This window comes from Tenrec ecaudatus, chromosome 16 (genome assembly GCF_050624435.1).
Source record: "Tenrec ecaudatus isolate mTenEca1 chromosome 16, mTenEca1.hap1, whole genome shotgun sequence".
NCBI lineage: Eukaryota > Metazoa > Chordata > Mammalia > Afrosoricida > Tenrecidae > Tenrec > Tenrec ecaudatus.
Genome location: NC_134545.1, coordinates 72,033,000 through 72,056,357, shown reverse-complemented (window position 1 = coordinate 72,056,357; position 23,358 = coordinate 72,033,000). Strand labels below are relative to the sequence as shown.

Below are 23,358 nucleotides of genomic sequence, written 5' to 3'. Positions count from 1 at the left end.
TGACACCAAAGCTCCGCAAACCCAATCTGACTACCATAGATTTGATTCTGACTCACAGTGACCCTATATAGGGTTAAGACCATAAGTCTGTATAGGAGCAGACAGCCTGCTCTCTTGTCCCCATGGTGTGGCTGGTGGGTTTGACCCACTGACCTTGCAGTTAGCAACCCAATGCCTATCCCACAACAGCAGCAAGTACACCATTTTTCTTCAGCATAAGTAACACCGTACCTAACACAGCTTATTTCCCAATGTTTACCTCACACTAGGTCAATTTCCTGAGCATCTGACCACTGCTTAATTTTCATTCTCACATAGGCCTTTGATCAATACACTTCTTCCTTAGAATGTCCTCATCAGGCCTCACTAAGCAAAACTGCTGGAGAAAACTGTCATGATGATATAGACAAGTAATCTTTTCTTAAAATGACTATTTATTAATCATTTAAGTGAAAGGCTCAGTGGTGGTTATGGATAAATGTCACACACACACAGATGGACACACAGTTGCATGCAACCTTCTCAATACCATGAGTATTTTTTATGGTTCAAAGGGTTGAACAAGTTGAACATGGATTTGAATCTGGACAGGATTCTAAATGTAAATTCCATCACACTATGCCCCTAATACCCCTAATTCAAATCTTGCATTCACAGAAAACCTACCCAAAGAAACAAATTTTCTTTAAAATGGGCTATAAGTTACAGAGTTAGAAATCTGGAACATTAAAACAAAAGAGGAAAAGAGAAAAAACAAATCAGTGTCACCAACAGCACCTTCAAGACCAAAAGCAGCAGGGTCTCATGAAGCTTTGAGGTGTGGTCTTGGAAGTCACCAAATGATTCAATACAAGAGCTGGATGTGATGAGACGGGGATTTTAGCGAGGAGACTGCAGTAGAGTGGAGGAGGAATTGCACTGGAATCAGGAGACTCATAGGAGGTGATGGTAAAATCCTGGAGGGAGGAGCTATTAGTTTACCTTGAGGTGGTAACAGTGGGTGGGGCAGAGAACGTGAAAGGAACTGACCTGAACTGAAAACAAACACCCCCCACCCCCTTGAAATATGTTGGTGATGTACAAGGTTGGGGGAGAGGGTGCCAAGAATAAGGCCTAGGTTTGGGGCTTGGGTCCTTGGGAGGTGATGGTGGTTACTTATTATAATAGGGACAACAGACCAAAAAGAAGGCTTGAGAATATTATCGAGTACCAATTGCATCCGAGCTTTGTTCTAGGAGGTGGGGCAAGAGCAGTGAATTATACAGACCCGGGTACCGAGCCCCTAGAAAACCAGTCAATAACTGGGCAGGAGAATATGAGCAAACCCAGGCTACTTACACACATTTTATCCTTATTTACTTTCAACAACTATCATTGAAAGATAATCTTAGTAAACCTAGCTGAACTCTTTGGAACGCAGATTTCAAACTGCAAAAAGACTAGCAAAAACAGGTTCCGAGAGGCAAGAATCTACTAACTTGTGAGAACTTTAGAAGACAAAGCTCCCAGTTTACAACGGGCTAAGTAATAGCTTTGTGAGATCACTGGGCGCCACTAAATATTTGTTTCAACGCTGCCATCTTATGTTACAATAAGGAACTACACAACCTCCAAAAGCTAGACCTTTTCAATGAGGAAATCTGGAAAACAGACTGGAGAGCCAAAAGGTTCACCTCAAGAGATGGCTTATTGACTAATAACAGGAAATATATTACTAGAGTTAATTGTGATGTCTGAGAGTATCTCTGATTAAATGAACAGTTCACGAGGCAAGTAATTCCAGACCACAACATAAACCTATTTTGAGAAAGCAGGAAGTGACTTGTTGATTCACCCAATAGAAAATAGATAAACATGTATGAACAGAGACAGGGTGAGGAAAGAGAGATGAGGAAGGGATAATAAAAAACACCCAGAAAGGTCTTATTAGTAAATTCAGTGTGCTTTTCTTATCACGGCATCACAATAGTCATACCTGCTTAAATTCCCTTACATCCAAAAAGAGTAATTAGTAAACTTATTGCCTTTAACTTTACCACCAATACTTTAATGAAGGTTTATGAAATGAAACAAAATTCTCCTAAAAAAAGATGATGGTCCTAAACTTGGAAGTCAACGTTCTTTAACTAAAATATTGATGCCTGCCAATTAACATTATGTGTGATCTTCAATTTTTGCCTCAAAATGATGCTTAAAAATACTCAGTGACATTGAATACTGTCTGATTTAATGCTAAGAAAAAAACATGAGATGCAGTATCGACCCAATATATAATGGAGTGGAGAAAACCAGACCCAGCCAGGCACCCTAGGAGCAGCAACAGAGGAGTCAAACTACTGCTGGGAACCAAGACTCTGGGAAGGCCTGTCCCGATTTCAGCCAATGACGGAGAGACCTGGTCAATCCAAGAAACTCTATGTTTGTGTCTGTTTCAGTATTTTGATTAACAACAAGCTCATTCAGCCCCTCTATCAACATCAATAACAGAATAGCACAAATTTGCAGATATAACTTTAAATCATAAGATTTCAATGTGAAAGATGATTTTAAGAGTTATATAAGAAAAAAGGTTACTATTTTATAAAACAAATCAGAAGAGCCAAACATAAAATAATCAAAATATTATTCTCTCCCAGCTGAGAATATGTCAGTTTTCTTCAGAAGCACTCTTAATTTTGCATTGACAAAGTTGTGACACTGGACAGTCAATCTAGTTATATTTGAGTGAGAAATCTTATAGATATCTCTAGGTATACTTTCCCCCCATTTACCTAAGTAAGATTTCATCTTGGTTTGGTAAAATAGATTTTTAAAAAATCTTCAACAGCCCTTTATTACAGAGCTCTGATGTGCCTTTGAAAACCAACTGCCGGACTACTCACAATCACTGCCGACTTTCTCCTCCGCCAGTGAGAAGACAGGGCAGCAGCCAGACCCATTTTCTGTTCTACAGGGTCAAACTCCTTCGTTTAGCACTTTTTACCATCTCACAATCTTACATAGCACTTGTAAAAACACTTCTATGTTCTTTAGATCGGAAGAGCTTGTCTTACTGAGTCTACCCAGGTCCTAAAACTTGCCCTGACATGCAGTGGAATTGATGCTTCAATAGTTGATGAATGATTTTTTTTCTTTTCATTCATAAATAAATAAGTTATTATCCAAAAGAAGTAAAGACTGTCTCCATCTTGCTGAAAAAAGTTGGACTGGTACGTTAATAAAGGAGTTCAAGGGTGTAAGTGCTAGAAAGTCTGTATGTTTATCATTTGGACACCTACAGGGAAGATGGGTTAATATCTGAGAAAGAAACTAAGGACATGTTTTAAGCACGGAAATGTCACACACAGTCATAGTACATTTTATCTGTATCACATTGTACCAAGTGCTTTCACAGACGTAATCTCATGTAATATTCTCAACTCCTTTTTGGAAGTCAAGAATCTGTAGTATCATAAAGCAGAATAAGGTCTCAAACCAAGTTTAAGCATCTGCCTATGACATCACACTGCTTCTCTATTACTGCACCTGGCTCCACAAGCTCTGTATAAGAGTCAGCCTCATGAGCTGGTAAGTATTTAAAAACTACTATCTAGCATAAAGCCACACTTAATTGCATTTTCCCCTCTATATTACACTTATTTTGAGAAGCAAGTTTTAAGAAAGCATGTTAAAAACTAGAATTTCATTAAAATTAAAAGAAAACCTCCCAAGAGATGATCTGGACAACCAGAGGCAGGCCAGGTTCAGACCATGTCTTGGAACCACTGCACGTCAGTCATGCACACCCACTGTTTTAAGGCTCCATAATAACCACGGGCTTCCTCTGACCTGGGGCTTACTGACTCTGCAAGGCACTCGACAGTGTGGATCATAAAAATCATGGGTAACTGTGGGAAACTGACACTGAGGGAAATATGACCAGGATTATATTCCCTAACTTGTAACTTATAACAGAAGGAATCTGGAAAGCCACAGCTGGAAAGCCACCACTTTGGTAAGTTAGAGATAACGTCCAAGTATATTATCCTATTTAAATATCATTCCCACAGATTCTCCCCTACAGCTATGCTGCCTTGAAGTGAGCACATGTTGATTCTGTCTCCCTATAGAAGCAGACACTCTTGTTATCTCCTCATGCCTTTCCCCAATGCAGGTCTTAGGTTTCCTCACCTGTGAGCTCAGGGACTTCACTGTGGTTACCACCACCTTGTGATATACATCGCTACTGAATATGCATGTCTTATGGCTGCCTACAAATATCCCAAGACAGGAAAGACCTGGCTGCTGAGATCATGGCCAACCACGTGTCTGACTCCTTGATTTTATTTCACTCTCCTATATTCTACGACTTTACTATAATCTCTATAGATTACAGCCACACAGTTGCACCTCGGAGCCCTGCGGTTGTTTGAGGCTGATTTACTCTAACAGATAACACTGTGGAAAGGGGGATTTCAAAACACTTCATTGTGCTTCTTACAGAACCTCTACATGGACCAAGGGCAGTTGCTTACACAGACCAAGCAGACGGTGCATGGTTTGAAACCAGGAAAGATGTGTCAGGGTTGTATCCTCCCACTGTATTTATTCCATCTGCATGCTGGGAAAGCAACCCCAGGAGCTGGACCATAAGAAGGTGAGCGCGGCACCAGAATTGGAGGAAGCCTCGTGAACAACGTGAGATACCACGCTTGCTGACAATGAAAAGGACTTGAAACACTTGTGGGTGAGCATTGGCCTTCAATGTGGGCTCCATGTCAACACACAGGGAGCACGATTCTTCAGCAACTGAACCAGTAAGTAACTTCAGGAAGACTGAATCAAAGACTGAACTTGTCAAAGATTGCACTTACTGGATCCACAATGTCCATAAAAGCAGCATTCAAAGGGGGAAAAAGAAGTATTGCATTGGGGCCAATCTGCTGACAAAAAGCCTGACTTATTAAAAAGCAAAGATGTCACTTGGAGGACTAACATCAGCATATTTTCAATAACCTCAAATACATGCGAAGACTGGGCAATGAATAAATTGAGACCAAAGCAGGACTGATGCCTCTGAATGACAGTGTTGGTGCATCGTACTGAATACACCACAGACAGCCAGAAGGTCCGTCGTAGAAGAGGTAAAGGTACAGTGCTCCTTATGGTGAGGTTTGGGCGCACTTTGGACATGCGAGGAGAGATCTGAAGAAAGACATTAAGTTTGTCAGAGGATCGGTGAAAAAGAAGACTCTCAATAAGCAAGACTGACACAAAGGATGCAAGACAACTTCAACAACAGGTTCCAACACAGCAATACTTATGAGGGTGGCCCGGGACTGGGCAGTGCTCCGCTCTGCTGTACGTAGGGTTAACTACGTGTTGAGACCAGCTACACGATACCTAACAATCACTGATGGTCAACAGTAACAACCCCATTCCCCCCTTACCCTGATACTCCCTTCCTAGGCATATGCTCAAGCAAAATTAAAATACATGTTTACACAGATCTGTATGTAAATGTTTACCAAAAGAAAATGATGAAGTTTAAAAACACTGGGCTACGGCAAAGAAAAAACAAAACCAAAGCAAAATTCCACAAATTTATGATCCCATTTATACAAAATAGCCAGAATAAGCAAATTCAAAGAAAGACAGAGATTAATGGTTGCCTACAGCTGGAGAGAATGTAGAGGGGGTGGGGGTGGGGGTGGGGGGGCGAATGCTAAAAGGGCGCTCTGAGGCCGCTGCCCTCCATTTGTTACAAACGTATGACTAGATAAATGTACACAAGTTATTAGTAATGTTCTCCTTCGTGCCCGAGTGGACAGTGTGTATATGCAATATCACTCACATACATGTCACATAATTTCTTGGTGTCAATTATTATATAAAAGAAATACAATCAAACACTATTAAAAAATCTGGCCATTACACCTTTTTTAAAGCTTAGACAGTCACTATACACAACCTTTTTCTAAATGCTTACCTTTGTTTCTGTTCAATTGCTTTATCCAAATGCTGAAAGATATACTCAAACAGGATGCAGCTGGATTGACTGTTAATAGCATAACCATATCCTCTTTTCCAGTACTGTTTCAGATCATTTAAATACTCTAATACCTGAAAACGAGAATTTAGAAAATCGTTATAATACATGTTGACTAATGTTACAGAAAATTCTCTGGGAAAGGATTGTGACTATTTAATTATTACTCAGCCAAAGGAGAGTCTCATCTCAGCCTGAACAGACTGTACACATTTGCCATTTCAAGCTCTTTAAAAGAGTTAATACTAGATCCTGACATGAAAGGATTTATGCTAAGTCATAAATTTGAATCATGGGATGCAGAAGCTGATGTGCAAATCCTCAGCCTGTAATCCAGCATCCCTAGAGGTTCAGACCAAGTATTAAGGATTTATAATCACCCCTTTCCTTGCTCCTAAAGTTCTTAAGATGTTAGCAATTCCTGATCCACCCTGGGGTCAGGAATTTTCAAGATTTTAGGTAGAAACTAAATAGAAAAGAAGTTACTCTGATATCGGGTTGGCAAAAGTAAAGTACACTAAGACTATGGGAAATGACATACTACTGGAAGGAGTGTATCTCAGTATGGGCCGTGTAGAGAGAAACTTGGCACAATTCATGGAAATAAATATGTGGGTATACTCAAGGCCCACTAAAGTCCTTATCACATAAAGCGAGCGTGCCCAAGAACGCCTTACTAGCACTCTCAATCCATTGTTGTTAAGTCAAGCCCCACTATAGGCCAGAAAACTGTCTCCTGGGGTTTCCAAGGTTGTAAATCTTTAAAGAAGTGGAGTGCCACACATTTCTCCCATGGTAGCTTACTCAAACTCCAGCTTTTTGGTTAGCAGTTGAATGTTTGAGCAGTGGGCCCATGGCGCATCAGCACTCTTCCTTAGAGCAACCAACACAGAAGAAGGAAAAACATCCGGTTGGAATTTAACAGGTCCAAAAAGAACAAAACCCACTGCTATGGAGACTTCTAACTGGAGATTGAATAAAATGGAGTTGATGGCTGTGGGCATCCTAAGTGGTTTCAAAGGACGATGGTATGTATATATAATGAAGCACTTGTACTATAAACCAGTTGCTGTCGAGTTGATTCCCATGGTAACTCCATGTGTGCCAGAGAAGAACCGTGCTCCATAGCAGTTCCAGGGGTTTGTTTCTCAGAAAAAGGTCACCACGTCTTTCTTTTGAGGCCCCTCTGGTTAGACTCAAAGTTCTAACCCTGTAGTTATCGAAAGAGTGTGTTGTTACCTGCCTGTACCACCCAAGGCCATGAGATTATTTAAAAGCTTCATACTGCAGACAAACATGTGCTGACATGAAATGATCTCTGCTGAAGGGAAAATGCAGGGGGAGAATGGTAACTACAGTTTGATACCATTTATTACCCAAACACATACACATACAAAGTAAAAGCAAAGCGAGCAGACTGCAAGGTAGACGTCACACCGAGAGCGGTGGGTAAGCTCAGCAGAAGGAAGGGTCCGGCGCGACAGCTGGTAACTAAAGCAGCCACCATCTGAATGCTGAGCTTTGAGTATTTGTTATCGCTTGATCAGAAGGACACAAAACCAGAGAACTAAAATCCTCAGCTCAAGAGCGGTAAGGAAAAGACTGTAATCATCGCTGCGTCGTTTTCAAGGAGCCCCTAGAGAAACGAAGGTCAAGAGCAGCAGTGAAACTAAGCATACTAAAAACAAAACTGAAACTGTAGTAAAGAGGCTATTAAATCATCAAGTTGGCAAAAGGAACAATATACACATTTAGGGTTTTTCTTTATTTTTTTTAGAAAAAGAATTTAAGAAAATATTAGATACGAGTCTGCCCAAGAAATCAGAGACTATCATATATTGGAAAATAGATATTTACAAAAAGCACATGTATATAATATTACAATTATTTAAGTATATATAAACTTTAAAATATAAATGAAATGGATGGTTTTTCTCGGAAAGTAAGCTAGGCAAGTTAACTCAGCAAAACGTAAACCTGTGAATTATCCACTTTGTAGGCCCAACTACAGGAGAACTGGCTTTAAAAATGATTCTCCTAAACTTCCAGAGAAAAGTTACTTCTGCATACATATCTAAACTCTCCCAGGGCACAGAAAAGAAAGGAGAGTATCTTAATTTATTAGAAAAGACTTATAGAATCCCCTTACAATAACTGGTCAAAGCAGGGGTCCTCAAACTTTTTAAACGGGGCCAGTTCACTGTCCCTCAGACTCGTTGGAGGGTCGGACTATAGTTTTAAAAAAAAAAAACTATGAACAATTTCCTATGCACACTGCACACAGCATATTTTGAAGTAAAAAACAAAACAGGGCAAAAACACCCAGTGGGCCGGATAAATGTCCTCGGCGGGTCGCATGTGGCCCAGGCAGGCCGTAGTTGGAGGCCCCCTGGGTCAAAGGAAACAGAAGAAAGAGATGAGGGGAGATAAAATTACGTACCAGTGTCTTGTAAGACAGTTCAAAGCCCTTGCCTTCCCCCACTAAATACAACTGGAACCAGAGTCACGGTCACAAAGAAAAATAACCCCTTACATTTTTAACCCCCCCAGAGAGGAGTAAAGTGAGGGTCAGCAATACATCTCCCACAAATGGGCACCACTAAGATAACCCAATCAGTTTACATGATTGAATAAATCTGAAATAGAACATTACTGAATAAAATTTAGCAGTTCATTAAAAGAATGTATCACCTGCCATGAGGGAGGAATGGATTCCATCTCGTGCCCTTCTGCCATAAACAGGCCAACTATATAAATGTCCTCAGCACTGTACTATAAGCAGTGAACCGTGGTTACCCAGAAACCGAAAAACCAAATCCGCTGCCATCAGGTCTCCTGTGACTCAGAGTGATCCTACATTGGGTCTCTAAGCCCATAAATCTTTATGAGAACAGATGTACTCTCTCCTTTCCCCCTCAGAGTAGCTGGTGGGTTTGAACCACAGACTTTATAGTTAGCCCAATGCCTAACCCACCACACACAGATTCTTGTGCTCCCTGACAGGGAAAAGTGAACTCTACACTGGCCCAGCTTCCTGCCCAGAGGCCCTTTCAAACTATGGAAGAGAGAACGGATCCCAGGCCGAGCACAGCAGCCTTCCCATATGAAGAGCCGAAGCTCAGCATTTGCAAAGGCTAACGGGACTGGAATTAAACGGGCTGTTATCAAGAGGATCAGTGGGCTCCAGGCATTTTTGTGAGGTTTCCTTCAATCTGGTAATGAGAGCTCTATTCTAAATTCTCAGAACAATCGCCAAACTAGGAGATATTCAAGTTCCAAGCAACCTAAATCTGCCAGTTTGAAATTTTCAAAATAAGTTGGGGTGAAAAAAAGAGGGGAAACATTAGAAATGAGATATAAAGAGTAAACCTAAAAAGAAAAGGAAGGAGGGGGGTAGAAATCAAGGCATAGAAAGATTAAATATTTCTTGAACCCAGGTCTTGACTTCCTGAATTCTGCAGCATACTCAACTACCTCCCCACGGAAAAGCTAAGAGGCACAAAATGCAAGAATGTTTGAAAGGAGGGCTTCCAACAAGGAAAAGGGAGCGAAGTATATGTAGGAGACAGAGCTTGAAGAAACACAGGTGGGTTATGCCCTGGGGTGTGTATTTTCACAGAAGGAAAATAATTCTGCACTTAAACCAGAGAATGGCAACCTTCACAATAGAAAGGAAGCAGATGGCAGGTAGTCAGTCACTACGTTATCTCACACATTACACCAACTAAAGTAATAAGTTCCTTTATTAAAATACACACTAATCATTTGCACCACTGTGAAAATCACTTCAATTATACTTATTGGACTTTTTTCTGTAGGAAAGAAATTTGAATAGGGAAGAAAGAAAAGTTAGGTAATTTTGACATATGTGTATGGTGACTATAAGTCTCATTTACATCTGGCTAGTCAAATTAATAGTGCTGCTTTCCCTATCCCAATTTGGAAGATAATATCATCATCCTATACACAGGACTTCTGTAAGTGGTGCTCATTAACTCAGCGCCATTGAGTCAATGCTGGCTCATAGCAACCCTCTGTTGGTTTACCAGACTATAACTCCCGTACACAGTCTTTCTCCTGAGGAGCTGCTGGTGGCTTTGAACTACCAATAATCGACACCCCGATACTTAACCACTACATCATCTGGGCTCCAATCTGACATGGAAGGACATGGGTAATTATAGGAGATGAATAGGGTACCGGGTACTCAGGACAAAGGGAAAAGGTGAGTCATCAGGAAGTGATTCAGGAATACAGAAAAGGAAAACAGAATCCACCTACTTACTACTAGGAAGGAGCTGAGCTGGCCCAGTGGGTTGCATGTTAGGCTTCTAACCATACAGTCAGTCGTTTGAACCTACCAGCCGCCATATGAGACAATGAGGAGGCTTCCTGCTTCCATAAAGATTGATCGCCTTGGAAACCCACATGAGCGCTTTTATTCTCTATAGGGCCAGTTAGAATCACCTGAAGGTGCTGAGGTAATTTGTTGTCTGATTACTACCTGTGCTCAGCATCCTAAGGTGCTAACCCACTACGGACCTCGTTCCTTTTGCCCCAACTCACCTCTGACTCCAAACCCTAACTTTGCACAATGTCATCAAACACCATGCTATCAGCTCTGATCTGGTTGCTTGTCACCTTTGTCTTTATGAAATAATATAAATCCCTTATTTTCTTTCAAATATACATTAGCTCTCAGTATTACGAACTCAATTTACAAGTGAGATGGGACCTAACCGAGAAATTCATCCTCCTTTATTCAAAGAAAATTCAAGTTAGTCACAAAAACAGGTCATTTCCCATTTTGCTTGCTTTCTGAAAAGCTGCCTCAGAGTTCGGAAGAAAAAGAACAACGCTGCCCTCCAGCCCGCCGGAAAGAGGCAGAAGAACAGCACAACACCTACCTTTGCATCATTTACATCAAAAACATCACACCAAGGAGATTGAATGCCTTTAATTGCCAGATCAAATGAACAGGTGAAAAAGGCTACTTGAATTAAATCTGAAAACAAAATAAAAAACGGTTAATTTGTTTAGTTTCCTATTCTCTGCAGTTTTTCAAAGGCTGCACATATCTACGGAATGCGATGTACAGCACAGGTGAAGAAGCTGGATACTTTTAGTTTGGATTGGCTATCAAAGAATTAAGATTTGCTCTATACAGGCCCCAAGGGGTAGAGCCAGAACTGTCAGGAAGAACAATTAGGAGGGTTTGAGTCCAATGAAAAGAAGAAAGCTTCTTTGTAAATCATCAACTTTCTTAAATAGCAGATTTGTTAAGAGGATATGTTTGCCTATGAAACCGTCCAGAATTTGCACTAAAGACTTGTCTATGTAGTAATATACTTGATCTTGTTTGTTCGGGGGTAAAAGATAAAGTTATAAAAAGTTTAGTCCCCACCTTAAAATTTTTAAATCACAAACTATATTTACTCTGATTTAGCACGCTATCCTGTAAGTTAAGAAGAGAACAAAGAGGACGCAAAAGGTGAGAGAACGTGACTGCGAGGGAGAGAAAGAACATAAGGGCAGAGTACGTGAGCAGCCACGAGGAAGGTGAGGAGAGAAGGGGAAATGTAGCTGCTCATGAATGTACAGATGTGCTTTACACAATTGATGTATGTATGAATTGTGATAAGAGTTGTATGAGCCCCTAATAAAGTGATTTTTAAAAAGCGCAAAATTTAGCTGCTTATCCTATGTAGGTTTTTTTCTTTCTTTTTCCCTCTTTTTTTTTTTAACCATGTTTTCTTATTGTTTGTAATAGGATATTGCTGGTTTGCTCACTTATATGGGACGGACATGGGAGAGAAGCTCTGGGAAAAGGCAATGGAGCCAATGGCCCCGGAAGGTCTGGGAAAAAAAGGAGGTGGGACAAAGGGTGTGGTGAGCGGACGGCGTCATGGACAGGGGAACAACTAGGGAATCGAAACCAGCATCTAGGAGAGGGTAGAGATCCTGTGAGTACTAAAGCAACACCGAGCTGGCAGAGAGGAAACACTAAGAGGTGGAAGAAGGGGGAAAGTGATGGCGGGCAGGAGGAGGCAAAGGCAACAGAGGTAAGCTCTAGGAAGCAAGGGCATGGATAGGGAGATTAATAGAGGGGTGCACTTATATAAATACATTAATCCATAAAAATAGAGGTATTGACCTATGTACATATGTTTATATGGCGATATATTGAGGCTGCAGATGGGCCTTGGTTCATACCTTCCTTCAACACAAGAACACTTTGTTCTAACACACAGGCATTCTGTAATGCTCGCTCCATCCCCCCACCCCCCGCCCATGATCACTGAAGACAAAATAGGTTCAAAAGCAGATGTGGTGAAGACAGAGGATGGTGCCCAGCTATTAAAAGACATAGTGTCTGGGGTCTTAAAGGCTTGAAGTTAAACAAGCAGCCATCCAACAGTGAAGCAACAAACCCATGTGGAAGAAGTGCACCAGCCAGTGCAATTGTGAGGTGTCATCAAGATTGGGCAACGGATATCATAAGATCCACAACAAACAAACAAACAAAAAATGCATGGGTGAGAACGGGAGGGGAGGTTGGAGTGGAGACCCAAAGTCCAACTGTGGTCAATGGAACATCCTCCACAAAGGCTCCCAGGGAAGGGATGAGTCAATCAGGGTGCAGTAGAGCATCAATGGATCATGCAATATACCTTTGATCCCTTCAGGCCTCCTCAACCGCCATTATCATGACCCCAGTGCTGCTTCCCACTCTGGACTAGACGGGAGTGTACACAGGTAAAGGCAAGAGAAAAAACTCACAGCACATGGAATCAAGGAACAGGAATGGGAATAGTGACATCAAAAGGGTAGGGGGAAGGAGGGGGAAAGATAAGGGGTACCAATTGCAATGAATGGCACATAACCACACACCCCCATCCAGGGGGAAGACCAACAGAAAGGAGACAGCAGTTGGTGTAAGATTTGAAAATAATGAACAATCTATAATCTATCAAAGGGCCATGAGGGTTGGAGAGGGAGGGAGGGGAAAAAAAAGAGGAACTGATCCCAAGGGTTCAATGGAAAGTAAATGTCTAGAAAAGAAGGATGGAATATATGTACTAATAAGTTGGTATAATTGATGTACGGATTGTAACAAGAGTTGTAAGAGCCCCCGATAAAATCTTAAAAAAAGAGAGAGAAAAAGAAAAAAAAATAGCTGCTCAAAGGGGCAGTGAGACCTCAGAATAAGCTGCTTGAGATTTCTGTCCCTAGCAAAGACACTCTGCTTAATACAGTGGAGGGCCAGTGCAAAAAGGCAGACCCTCAGCTAGAGGGCCGGACACAGTGGATGCTGTGTCCAATGGGCTCAACATGAGCAACACTTGTGGTGGTGGGGATGGGTGCAGGGCTGGGTAGTGTAGCTTTCTTGGTACACGAGGTCACTATGAGTTGGAAATGACTCAACAGCACACAAGAACAACAATTAGTTCATTGCTTTCAGATACATAGGATTTTGAGGAGCAAGGATAAGGGAATGGGTATTTGGACTACACAAAAATAATCTTTGCCAGTAGCAAATGCAAATACTGCTGTACAGTGAGTTAAATGTCGGCCTGCTAACTTTGATGTTAGCTGCTCTGAAGGACAAGGATGAGACTTCTGCTCCTGTAAAGAAGAATGAGGGAACAGTTCTACTCTGTCTTAAAGGGTTGCCTTCTGTCCCATAGGGTGGGTATGAGTTAGAATCAACCCAATGGCAGTGCATTTTTGTTGTTTTTTTATAGTCGATGGAAAGTGAAGTAAGTTTTATTATTACAATGACAGAAAACAAATCAACTCCAAGAGTTACCTACACAAGGATCATTCACACTCAAAATTCTAGTTCTACAATCGACATCTGCCCACAATTTCTTTAACTGGAGGGATGATGATTTATTTTTTTAACTGAACAAGTCAAGGAACACAGAGTCCCTGAGTTGTGGAACAAGATTGGTACCTGAGTGTTTAAGTCACTTGTAGAAAAGTGATAAATTTGTAGAGAAGTCAGAACAACTGCATGTGGTTCTTAATCAGAATTACCTCAGTGCAAGAAAAGCCTCAAAGCCTTTTCAAGTTAAAAGCTGTAGCACCTGTAGCAAGTGAAGATGCTTGTGATTAAGAAGTAGAGTAGAGGTTGGTTTCATTATGACAAAGTGAGGGTAAAATTATATGACATTAAAGGGCAAGTAAAAGTCGTCAGTGAGTTGGACATACACAAATTGACTTACTACAAAAAAAACCAACAAAAATCCAGTGCCATCAAGTCCATTCCCATTAATAATGATTCCATCGAGGTTTCCAAGACCATGCATGCTTATAGGAGCAGATAGTCTTCTCTTTCTCCTGTTGGGCTGCTAGCAGTCAGCCAGCCGTACATCGGCCTAGCCCACAGGCGGAGGCCGTAAGACCCGACCCTCCTACTAACTATCCTGCACAAGTCATTCTGCACTCTCTGGGTCTCAATGTTCCCACCTACAAATAAGGTTGACAAGTAATCTTCTCAATGAGTTACAGGTCTGATCGACTGGTTATAATGCTTCCGACTTCTTGGCCAATCTTTTGGAACATCTGATGAATTTGAGATTTATAAATTAAAAAAAAATTTAATAATCTTGGGGCTAAGGGTATACTTACACAAAATAAACCACATTGAAGCCATATTGCAAAGAGAATTGACTACATAAAAAGTATAGAGTTGTGTATAAAAGCACCATAAACACACTTGAAAGATAAACAAGGGAAAGCGATTAAGAAAAAATGTTAGCATAATATAAATAAAGGACCAGTCCTTTTTCAGGTAGTATTAATAAAGGATATATCAAGTATACATTATTTAACATAACTTATAAAGATTATCTATAACCAGTAACAAAAACAAAAAAAGAACCCAGTAAAAAATTTCCGGCTTTCTAAAACATAAAATACAAAAAATTACCCAATAGCTAGTATTAAATGAAGATGTAGAAAAATGAAGATTCTTATATACTGGTGTAATAAATTTTTACACGATCTTCTGAGAACAATTTAGAAGATGTCAAACTGTAAAATATGCATACTGACTGGCCCAGTTATGTGACCTATTCTAAGGAGCCCTGATGATCTAGTGAGCTGTGCACTGAGCTGTTAGCAAGGTTTGCAGTTTGAAACTACTGATCTGAACTGCAGAAGAATTCACTTCAGAGGACAGCAATGAAGCCACAGCTCAGGGAGAAGGACATATCTGATGAGAGCACTACGGGAGCAAATGAAAGAAGAGAGAGTAGAACACATCCTGGTCCAACAAGCCCTGAGGATGATATTCCCGCTAAGAGCAGCCAAAGCACAGAGATGACCATAGGGCCAGCCCCACTATGATACACGAAGTCACTCACTGACCCACAGTGCTCCAGGGGACAACACTGGAGTGTGGGAATTGCGCCCGATCTGACCCCACCACACTGAGGGGAAACACTAAGGGCGTGCAACAGAACAGCAAGAGCAACAGAGCAAAAGTCCCCAGGGAATACAAAAAATAGACTGGGGGCCAGGGCATGGCACCTCATCAGAATCAACTGGAAAACACTCCCAAAGGTCAACAAACAGACCTTGAACTATTTACAGGCTTTTCTTTTTTTTTTCCGGTCATTGGTTTTGTTGTTTTCTTTTCTTTTGTTGCTTTGTTTTGCTGTCTTGTTTTTGTGCATATTATTCTCTCTGGAGGTCTATCTAGATAAGATAGGCAGGATGAACAATCTGGAGGAGAAAACAATGGGACCAAAGAGAGAAAGTAAGTGGGTGTTAACAAATCCAGGACAAGGAAACCACAAGTGATCCAAAATTGATGGTGAGGAGGGTATAGGACGCCAGGTAGGGCTTGATCAAGGGCAATGTAAGCAAGAGGAATTATTGAAACCCAAATGAAGGCTGAGCATGATAGTGGGACAAGAGGAAAGTAAAAAGAAGTAGAGGAAAGAATGGGGAGGCAAAGGGCATTTATAGAGGTCTAAATACAGGTATGTACACATGTAAATATATTCATATATGATGGGGAACTAGATCTATGTGCATATATTTATAGGTTTAGTATTAAGGTAGCAGATGGAGATTGGACCTCTTCTCAAGTACTCCCTCAATGCGAGAACACTTTGTTCTATTAAACTGGCATTCCATGATGCTCACCTTCCCAACACAATCACCGAAGACAAAGCGGGTGGGTAAGCAAATGTGGTGAAGAAAGTTGATAGTGCCTAGCTATCAAAAGATATAGCGTCTGGGGTCTTAAAGGCTTGAAGATAAACAAACAGACATCTAGCTCAGAAGCAACAAAGCCAACATGGAAGAAACACACCAGCCTGTGCGATAATGAGGTGTCAGTAAGTTCAGGTATCAGGCATCAAAAAACAAAAAATCATCATTGTGAATGAGGGGGAATGCAGTGTGGGGACCCAAATCTGTAGGCAATTGAATATCCCTTACAGAAGGGTCACGGGGAGGACACGAGCCAGTCAGGCTGCAGCATAGCCTCGATGAAACATACAACTGTCCTTGAGATCTTTAATCCTTCCTTCCTCCCCCACCCCCACCCCCACACTATCATGATCCCAATTCCACCTTACAAATCTGGCTAGACCAGAGCATGTACACTGGTACAGATAGGAACTAGAAACACAGGGAATCCAGGACAGATAAACCCCTCGGGACCAATAAGGAGAGTAGTGATACCAGGAGGGGAGGTGGAGGAGAAAAGGGGATCTGATCACAAAGATCTACCTATAATGCCCTCTGGGGACAGACAACAGAAAAGTGGGTGAAGGGAGACATCAGACGGGGTAAGACATGGAAAATAATAATTTATAAATGATCAAGGGGTCATGAGGGAGGGAAGGGGGAGTGGGGAGGGGAAAAAGGAGGTGCTGATACCAAGGGCTCAAGTAGAGGGCTCAAGTTGAAAGAAAATGTTTTGAGAAAAATGATGGCAACAATGTACAAATGTGTTTGACACATGGATAGAAGTATGGATTGTGATAAGAGTTGTACGAGCCCCCAATAAAATGATTTTTTTAATTGTGAGTACATGGTATTTATAATATTAGCCTTCATTCATATTTAAATGCTTAAATTGTTTCCCAATTAAACAAAATTTAAAGCACTGCCTGTGACTCAAATATACAGCCAGTTTGAAAAAGCAAAAAAAATTCTATATCAAATGCCAATCTTTAAGTTATCTTTATATTTTTAAATCTTTATAAAACATCTAGGCTCCATGACATACACTTCTGAACTGCTTCCATTGAGGGCCATTTTATTTACCTAAACTCTACCAAACTCACTGACGAGTCAATTCCGACTCAGAGCAATCTTATAGAGCAGGTGGCACTGCCCCCGTGGGTTTCCTGTCCGGCTGCTAACTGTATGGTCATCACTTAAAAACCACCACTGGTTGCTTGGCAGCAGCACAAGGCTGCCTCCTCCCATAAACAGTTAGTCGTCCTTGACCCAGAATACGATATTTCCTTAAGGTAAATTCTATTGTGGGTCTTTAAAAAGAACAACTTTGTTTCCTTATTTTTTCATTTTCAGAGTTCAAAAAACGAAAACCAGAATCTCTAATGGAAGAATATAGGCACATTACCTGCATTTAAATCATTTGCTGGTACTTCTAAAGTAGCTGCAACTTTTTTAATAATGTCTTGCATCTCTGGCCCAGTTTTGAAGGCTTCTACATGGTAAAGAGCCGTGGCATTCTTTTCCACATCAGTTAAAAACTTCTTGCAATGATCAAAGAATCTCATTAGTTTATCATTAATTCTTGGAGGTCCACATTCCATGTCTGAAAGGAGAAAAGGAACAGAAAAGAGAGGGATGAATGACTAATTCATTCACATAGGTAGCAATTTAGGGTTATTGAAAATAACCATATACGGATCAATAAATATGGAGGGCTAAACAAGTGATCCTCCATTTATAACCACTGACTCATGAGAGAATATGCTGGAAAAGATTAAAGAGATAAAATCTGTTACTGCAATACTATGTGACAAAATAAAGATAACTGCAATGACTTTTCTCTAAAGAAACCAAAAGTAATTAGAAAGTCATAAAAAAGTGAAAAAGAAGCAAACAATACTATTTACATTTTGTTTCTATCGGGTGCAGAATATTTGAGAAAGCAAGCACTAAAAATCTAATTTTAAGGTGAGAGATAGTTCCATCTATGAAATGTTTTTCTACTCTACACCCAAGTCTAAATGGACTATTTGTTTTCTCAATTAACTTTCTCAACTCTGTATTACTTTACAAAGCAATTTGCTCCAGGTAAAAACTACCAAAAACAGCACTAAAAATATATTAAATGTTGTACGTCTATCGCGTTCCAACGTGTTTGCTGCTTCTGGTTTGGTGTATCTTTGAATTGGAGCTCCCAGCTTTTCAGTTAAAATTTAATAAGGTACATTATTTCCCCAGTTTGACACCAAAAAGCATATGGGCTTATACTATAAAGCACTGGATAATCAACTACTGGGGTGCCTTTTAAGGTTTGTCAGGGTCATATTCAATATACATATCTCAATCATTTCTCCAATAATTCACCATAAAAAGAACACCAATGTCATTACTATATATATATACATATATATATAGTAATATATGAGAAAATTTAATGCTGTTATAGCATTTAGCTTTCACATGTGTATATCCAGTGGACCCACAAATGAATAATTCAATCCCGATGTGAATGTTAAATGGATTAGAGTTCCCAAGAAAATATCTCAACTAGGAAAAAAAGTGGTCTCAAAATATGACTGTTCATGTGGATCTGTATATTGCATCCTTGTTGTAATGCAACTACCATTATTCTTTAAACTGAGGCACTGTCTTGTTTTGACAAGAATTCGAATTCTAATTCAAAAGCCCAGATGTACACACTAGACAAAACTATTGTCCTAAGAGAATAATAATGAAGTAGCCAGGCAGAGGGTTTTAACTCAGAGACTGAAAAACAGTGAGTGGTGGACTTACCCTGACCTACTCTGATCCCTGGGGCTTTGTATTTCCAAGCACATGCCAATTCTGATAATGTCACCTAAAGACAGACATGTATTCATCCCAGTAGGCCCCTCTGTGGGATGTACTGCGTACTATGCTATGTCAAAATATGTCCGGCTCTCAAAACTCAATTTCATAGCTTGATGGAGAATTTTTAAGGGCCTTGGGTGGCAGTTTGCTGTTACTTATTAACTGCTGTGGAAGAAAGGTCTGCTTGAAAGGCCTGGAAGGCTACTTCCATCAGACTAAAGCCCACTCCCTTCAAGTCAATTCCAACTCCTGGTGATGGAGCAGACCCGCCCCACAAGGTTTCCAAGACTAATAAAGAAAGCAAAATGCCACCTCTTTCTCCCAAGGTGCTACCGGGTGAGTTCATAACCACCAACTTTCGTTAGCAGCCCAGTGCTTTAACTACTGGCCACCAGGCCTCATCTCCATAGATTACAGCCAATCAAAATCCTAGCATCCACTTCTACTTTATACACATGGGACCAACTCTAAGTGGGATTCAATGTCAGTAACAGGTTTGTGTTTTCGGATGGGTATGGGGAATTTACTCCATGTTAATGGAAAAGTCAAACTATCATTAAAAAGCACACTTCAACAAGTGACGTAGAGAATTCAGCCAATTGCGTTATCCACCGAACTGTCAGATATGACAGATGATGGAGGAACACTTTGGACGATGGATGGCTAACATGCTTCAGAGGGGATGCTACCAATTTACCTGCTTTTCACTTGGGCTTTGACACTATGGAGTGTTTGTTCCTCATACCAACTCTAACCTTAAAATGAAATAAAGAACATTTTTTACCCGAAAAGGGTTGGTAGGGCAAGAAAGTTTGAGAACCTATGGTACAGAGGCACGGTTAAGAGAAGAGCACTGAAACCAATTGCCGGAGTCCTTAGTTGCACATGAAATTGAGCAAAGTATTTAGTTTCTGTTTCTCCATTTAATCATCTATAGGAGGGAGGGGCAAATACAAGGGACCTTCGAAAAATGTGTGACACAATAAAAAGATAATGGAACTTTTCCATTAACTTTTTGAAGTCCCCATATTATCTAAAGAGCCCTGGTGGTATAGTGGTTATGCATTGGGCTACTACTACCCTTAAGGTCAGCAATTCGAAACCGCCAGCCACTCTGGGGGAGAAAGATGAGGCTTTCTACTCCAATCCAGAGTTACAGTCTCACAAACTGACAATGGCAGTTCTACAGAGTCCTATGGAGTCGCTGGGGCAGAATGGACTTGATGGCAGTGAGTCTGGTTTGGTTTACTATCGAGGAGCCTTGGTGGCTGGTGGTTCCACACTGGGGCTGTTAACCGCCAGGTCAGCTGATAAAAGGGTTATCATCTCGGAATCCCATAGGGCAGTTTTACGGTTCTAGAAGGTCACTATGAGTCGCAACTGACTAGATAGCTGCGAGTTTAGCTTTTGGTTTGGGGTTCTTGCTACCTACCTCATGAAATCGGTGTGAGGTACATCTGTACATTAAAACATTCTGAGGGGAAACAGCTCTGTTGTGGAAGAGTAATAGATTCTGCACTGGTTTTCAAACTAGTGAAGAAGAATCGCCCAGTCTTCTTCACTGTGAAACCAAAAACACTGCCACCGCGTGGTTTCCATAAATGACCCTATAAATTAAGAGTAGAACCCACCCTTCGGAGGCGGTAAATCTCCATGGGAATAGAAAGCCTCGTCTTCCTCCAGAGGAGCTACTGATGGAATCCAAGTGCCAACCAGGGTGCTAGCTGCTAGCATGCTGACCCCCTACACCACCAACATTCCTTGTGCAATAAAAGGACCCCAATAAATGATCCTTCAAACTCTACACATTCTTAACGGAATAAATCAGTAGGCCATGGCTTATGATCATGGGCAATCGCAAAGAGAACTCTACAGTGTAAGGGGCTTCAAAATAATTGCTGGAAAAACTCCATTATTTTTCAAGTTCATTTTTCCCATGAGCTTTCTGAAGTTCCCTCGTATATACAATACAGAAGATGACGAAGAAAGACTTGAGAACATCTGAAAAAACGCATCCACTGGCATAGAGTCCTTCCCAAGTCATTGTGACCATGCAAGACAGAGTCGAACTGCCTCTATGGGTTTCCCAGACTGAAAGTCTTTACGAGAGTAGAAAGCCTAAATGTTTTCTATCCCCTGGAACTGTTTCGAACTGCTGACCTTGAGGTTAGCAGTCCGCAGGAAACCCAGTATGGCCTCCAGGGATCCAGAGCTAGCAGGTATAAACTTGGCTACTGTCCGAAACAGCTTGAAAAAGCGTTCTAGACTAAAATGGAAAAGGGTAAGCGCACCACTTGTCGAGGAACTAACCCCAGGGCATGTGGGTGAGGGAGGGGTCGAGGTGGCATTGAGAATGGGCAAATTCAATTTGGCAAAAGAAAAACCAAATCTCACTGCCAGGACCACGCATAGCGACTCCATGGGGCAGGATCGAACTGCCCCTGTGAGTTTCCCACACTGTAACTCTTTCTGGGAGTAGAAAGCCCAGTCTTTCTCCCGCAGAGCGGCGGGTGGCTTCCCAACGCGCAACGACTGCACCAGGGCTCCAGCGAGCCGGGAACCTCCCGCCACCGGGAGGATGCGGGCCGGCAAACCCGGCGGGCGGTCGGCGGACGGTCACCTGCGACGTCGGGCGGCGGCAGGCCGGGGTGGTGGTGCTGCCACAGTCCCTGCAGGAAGGCGGCGCCGCTGTCCACGCAGCGGTGCTTGGAGCTGGTGAGGAGCTGCAGGCGGCCGAAATCCTCGCGGCGGAAGAGGCCCGGGAAGAGCGCGGCCAGGCGCTGCGCCAGCTGCCGCATGTCCTGCCGCCCCTTCTCCACCAGCTGCCCGTCCATCCAGTCCGCATACCACAGCGGCCGGTGGGCCAGCGCCGCGCCCGTGTCGCGGCCGCCGGTCGGCTCCCCGCCCCCGGGCCGGCGGGCCTGCAGCAGCCCGTGCAGCTGCCGCAGCTTGCGGATCTGCTTGGCCGTGGGGTAGCGGGTGCCGTGGCGGATGATGGCAACCAGCTGCACCGGCGTGCAGGGCCCCGCCAGCAGCTCCGGGTCCCGCCGCGGCGCCTCAGGGTCCGGCAGCAGCCCGGGGTTGACATCCTCGTAGCGGGTCTTGGTGCCGAAGTAGGGGCTGAGCGCCAGGGCCGCGGGGTCCCCCGACTCCAGGAGGGCGCAGCGCGCCAGCGAGGAGAGCAGCGCGGCAGCCAGGGCCGCGGCGGGCGCTACCGGGGCCCCAAGGCGGCGGCGCGGGGCGCAGAGCATGCTGAGGCCGGTCGGCGGCGGGCGACGCGCCGGGCCGAGGCCTCACTTCCGGCTCCGGCGGGCGGGGGGCGGGTCCCGAGGGCGCTTCCGGTCTGCGGGTCCCTGGGTGGTGATGCTCGGTCGCTGAGGCTCGCGCGCGGCGGAGACGGGAGCTCCAGGCCGAGTCTGAGGAGCCTGTTGGAAAACCCGTGGAAGAACCTCGACCAATGGCCGACGTGGAGGCTGCGCGGCGTCCCGGAGGCGCCTCCCGGACCTGCGGTTCAGGTGAAGCCGGCGTCGGTCGGCCCCCGGCGTGGGCGAGTTTCCTCAAGCCGCCGCGGGCACTACTCAGTCATTAAACTGTTTTGGGTGTGAAGAAGCTTAATTAAGGTTTAGCCCACAGAACCGCCTAAACAGGATACCTTTGAAGTCCAGGTGACTCGAGTTATCATCGCCCTCACTCTGTTTTCTGGAAGGATCCGCATCCAGTCCACGTGGTGGTGATGTGGGTGTCAGGGCGTCTGGATGCAGAGCCTGGTCCTGCACGTACACACGTGCAGGTTGTTGTGTGAACGCACCGTTGCAGCCACCGCGTTAAAATGTACATCCCTAATCTGTGCTCCTGGGGCCCAAGGTTTCTCTTCCCAAAAGAGTTTGCGAATAGGCGCTGGCGTAGGAAAAGAAGACCTTAGATAAAGACCCCCTTCCCCCCAGATTTCAGGCCTCAATTGTGGGTAGTCTGTAAATCCAAACTAAATGATATGATACAGACAGCTTGACAGCACCCCAAAAGTTAGGTGTGTTGACAAGACAGAGATAGCAATCAGACTGAGTCCTGCCTCAACAACTTCACTCCATTATTAAGTATGAGCTCATCTGTTGTGTGAAGTAAACATGCTATTTCATCCCCATTCCAGGTCACTACACCCCTCCCATTTCTCAACATATGCAAACTAGCAGCTGGGGTTTTCATAAGGTATTGCCCAGCATCTTACCTGACCCACACGGCCATAAATCCAAGCAGTATTTTTGTTACTCCATTGG

The 23,358-nt window shown here is 42.8% G+C and overlaps 1 protein-coding gene across 2 annotated transcripts in view; it reads right to left on the bottom strand.

Annotated features, from left to right (window-relative positions):
• MINPP1 (multiple inositol-polyphosphate phosphatase 1) overlaps positions 1–22,379 on the bottom strand; it is a 32,402-nt gene extending 10,023 nt beyond the window's left edge. Inside the window, exons 1-4 of one of the 2 annotated variants that reach the window (XM_075533350.1) lie at positions 21,705–22,369; positions 17,640–17,837; positions 10,936–11,033; positions 5,969–6,102 (exon numbers count right to left, since the gene is read on the bottom strand). In XM_075533350.1, the coding sequence (XP_075389465.1) occupies positions 5,969–6,102; positions 10,936–11,033; positions 17,640–17,837; positions 21,705–22,335 (1,061 nt within the window). In that variant the 5' untranslated portion in view covers positions 22,336–22,369. Of the gene's footprint in view, positions 1–5,968; positions 6,103–10,935; positions 11,034–17,639; positions 17,838–21,704 lie in introns of both variants that reach the window. The other variant, XM_075533351.1, reaches the window with a different exon arrangement.
• Between the last annotated feature and the right edge of the window lie 979 nt (positions 22,380–23,358).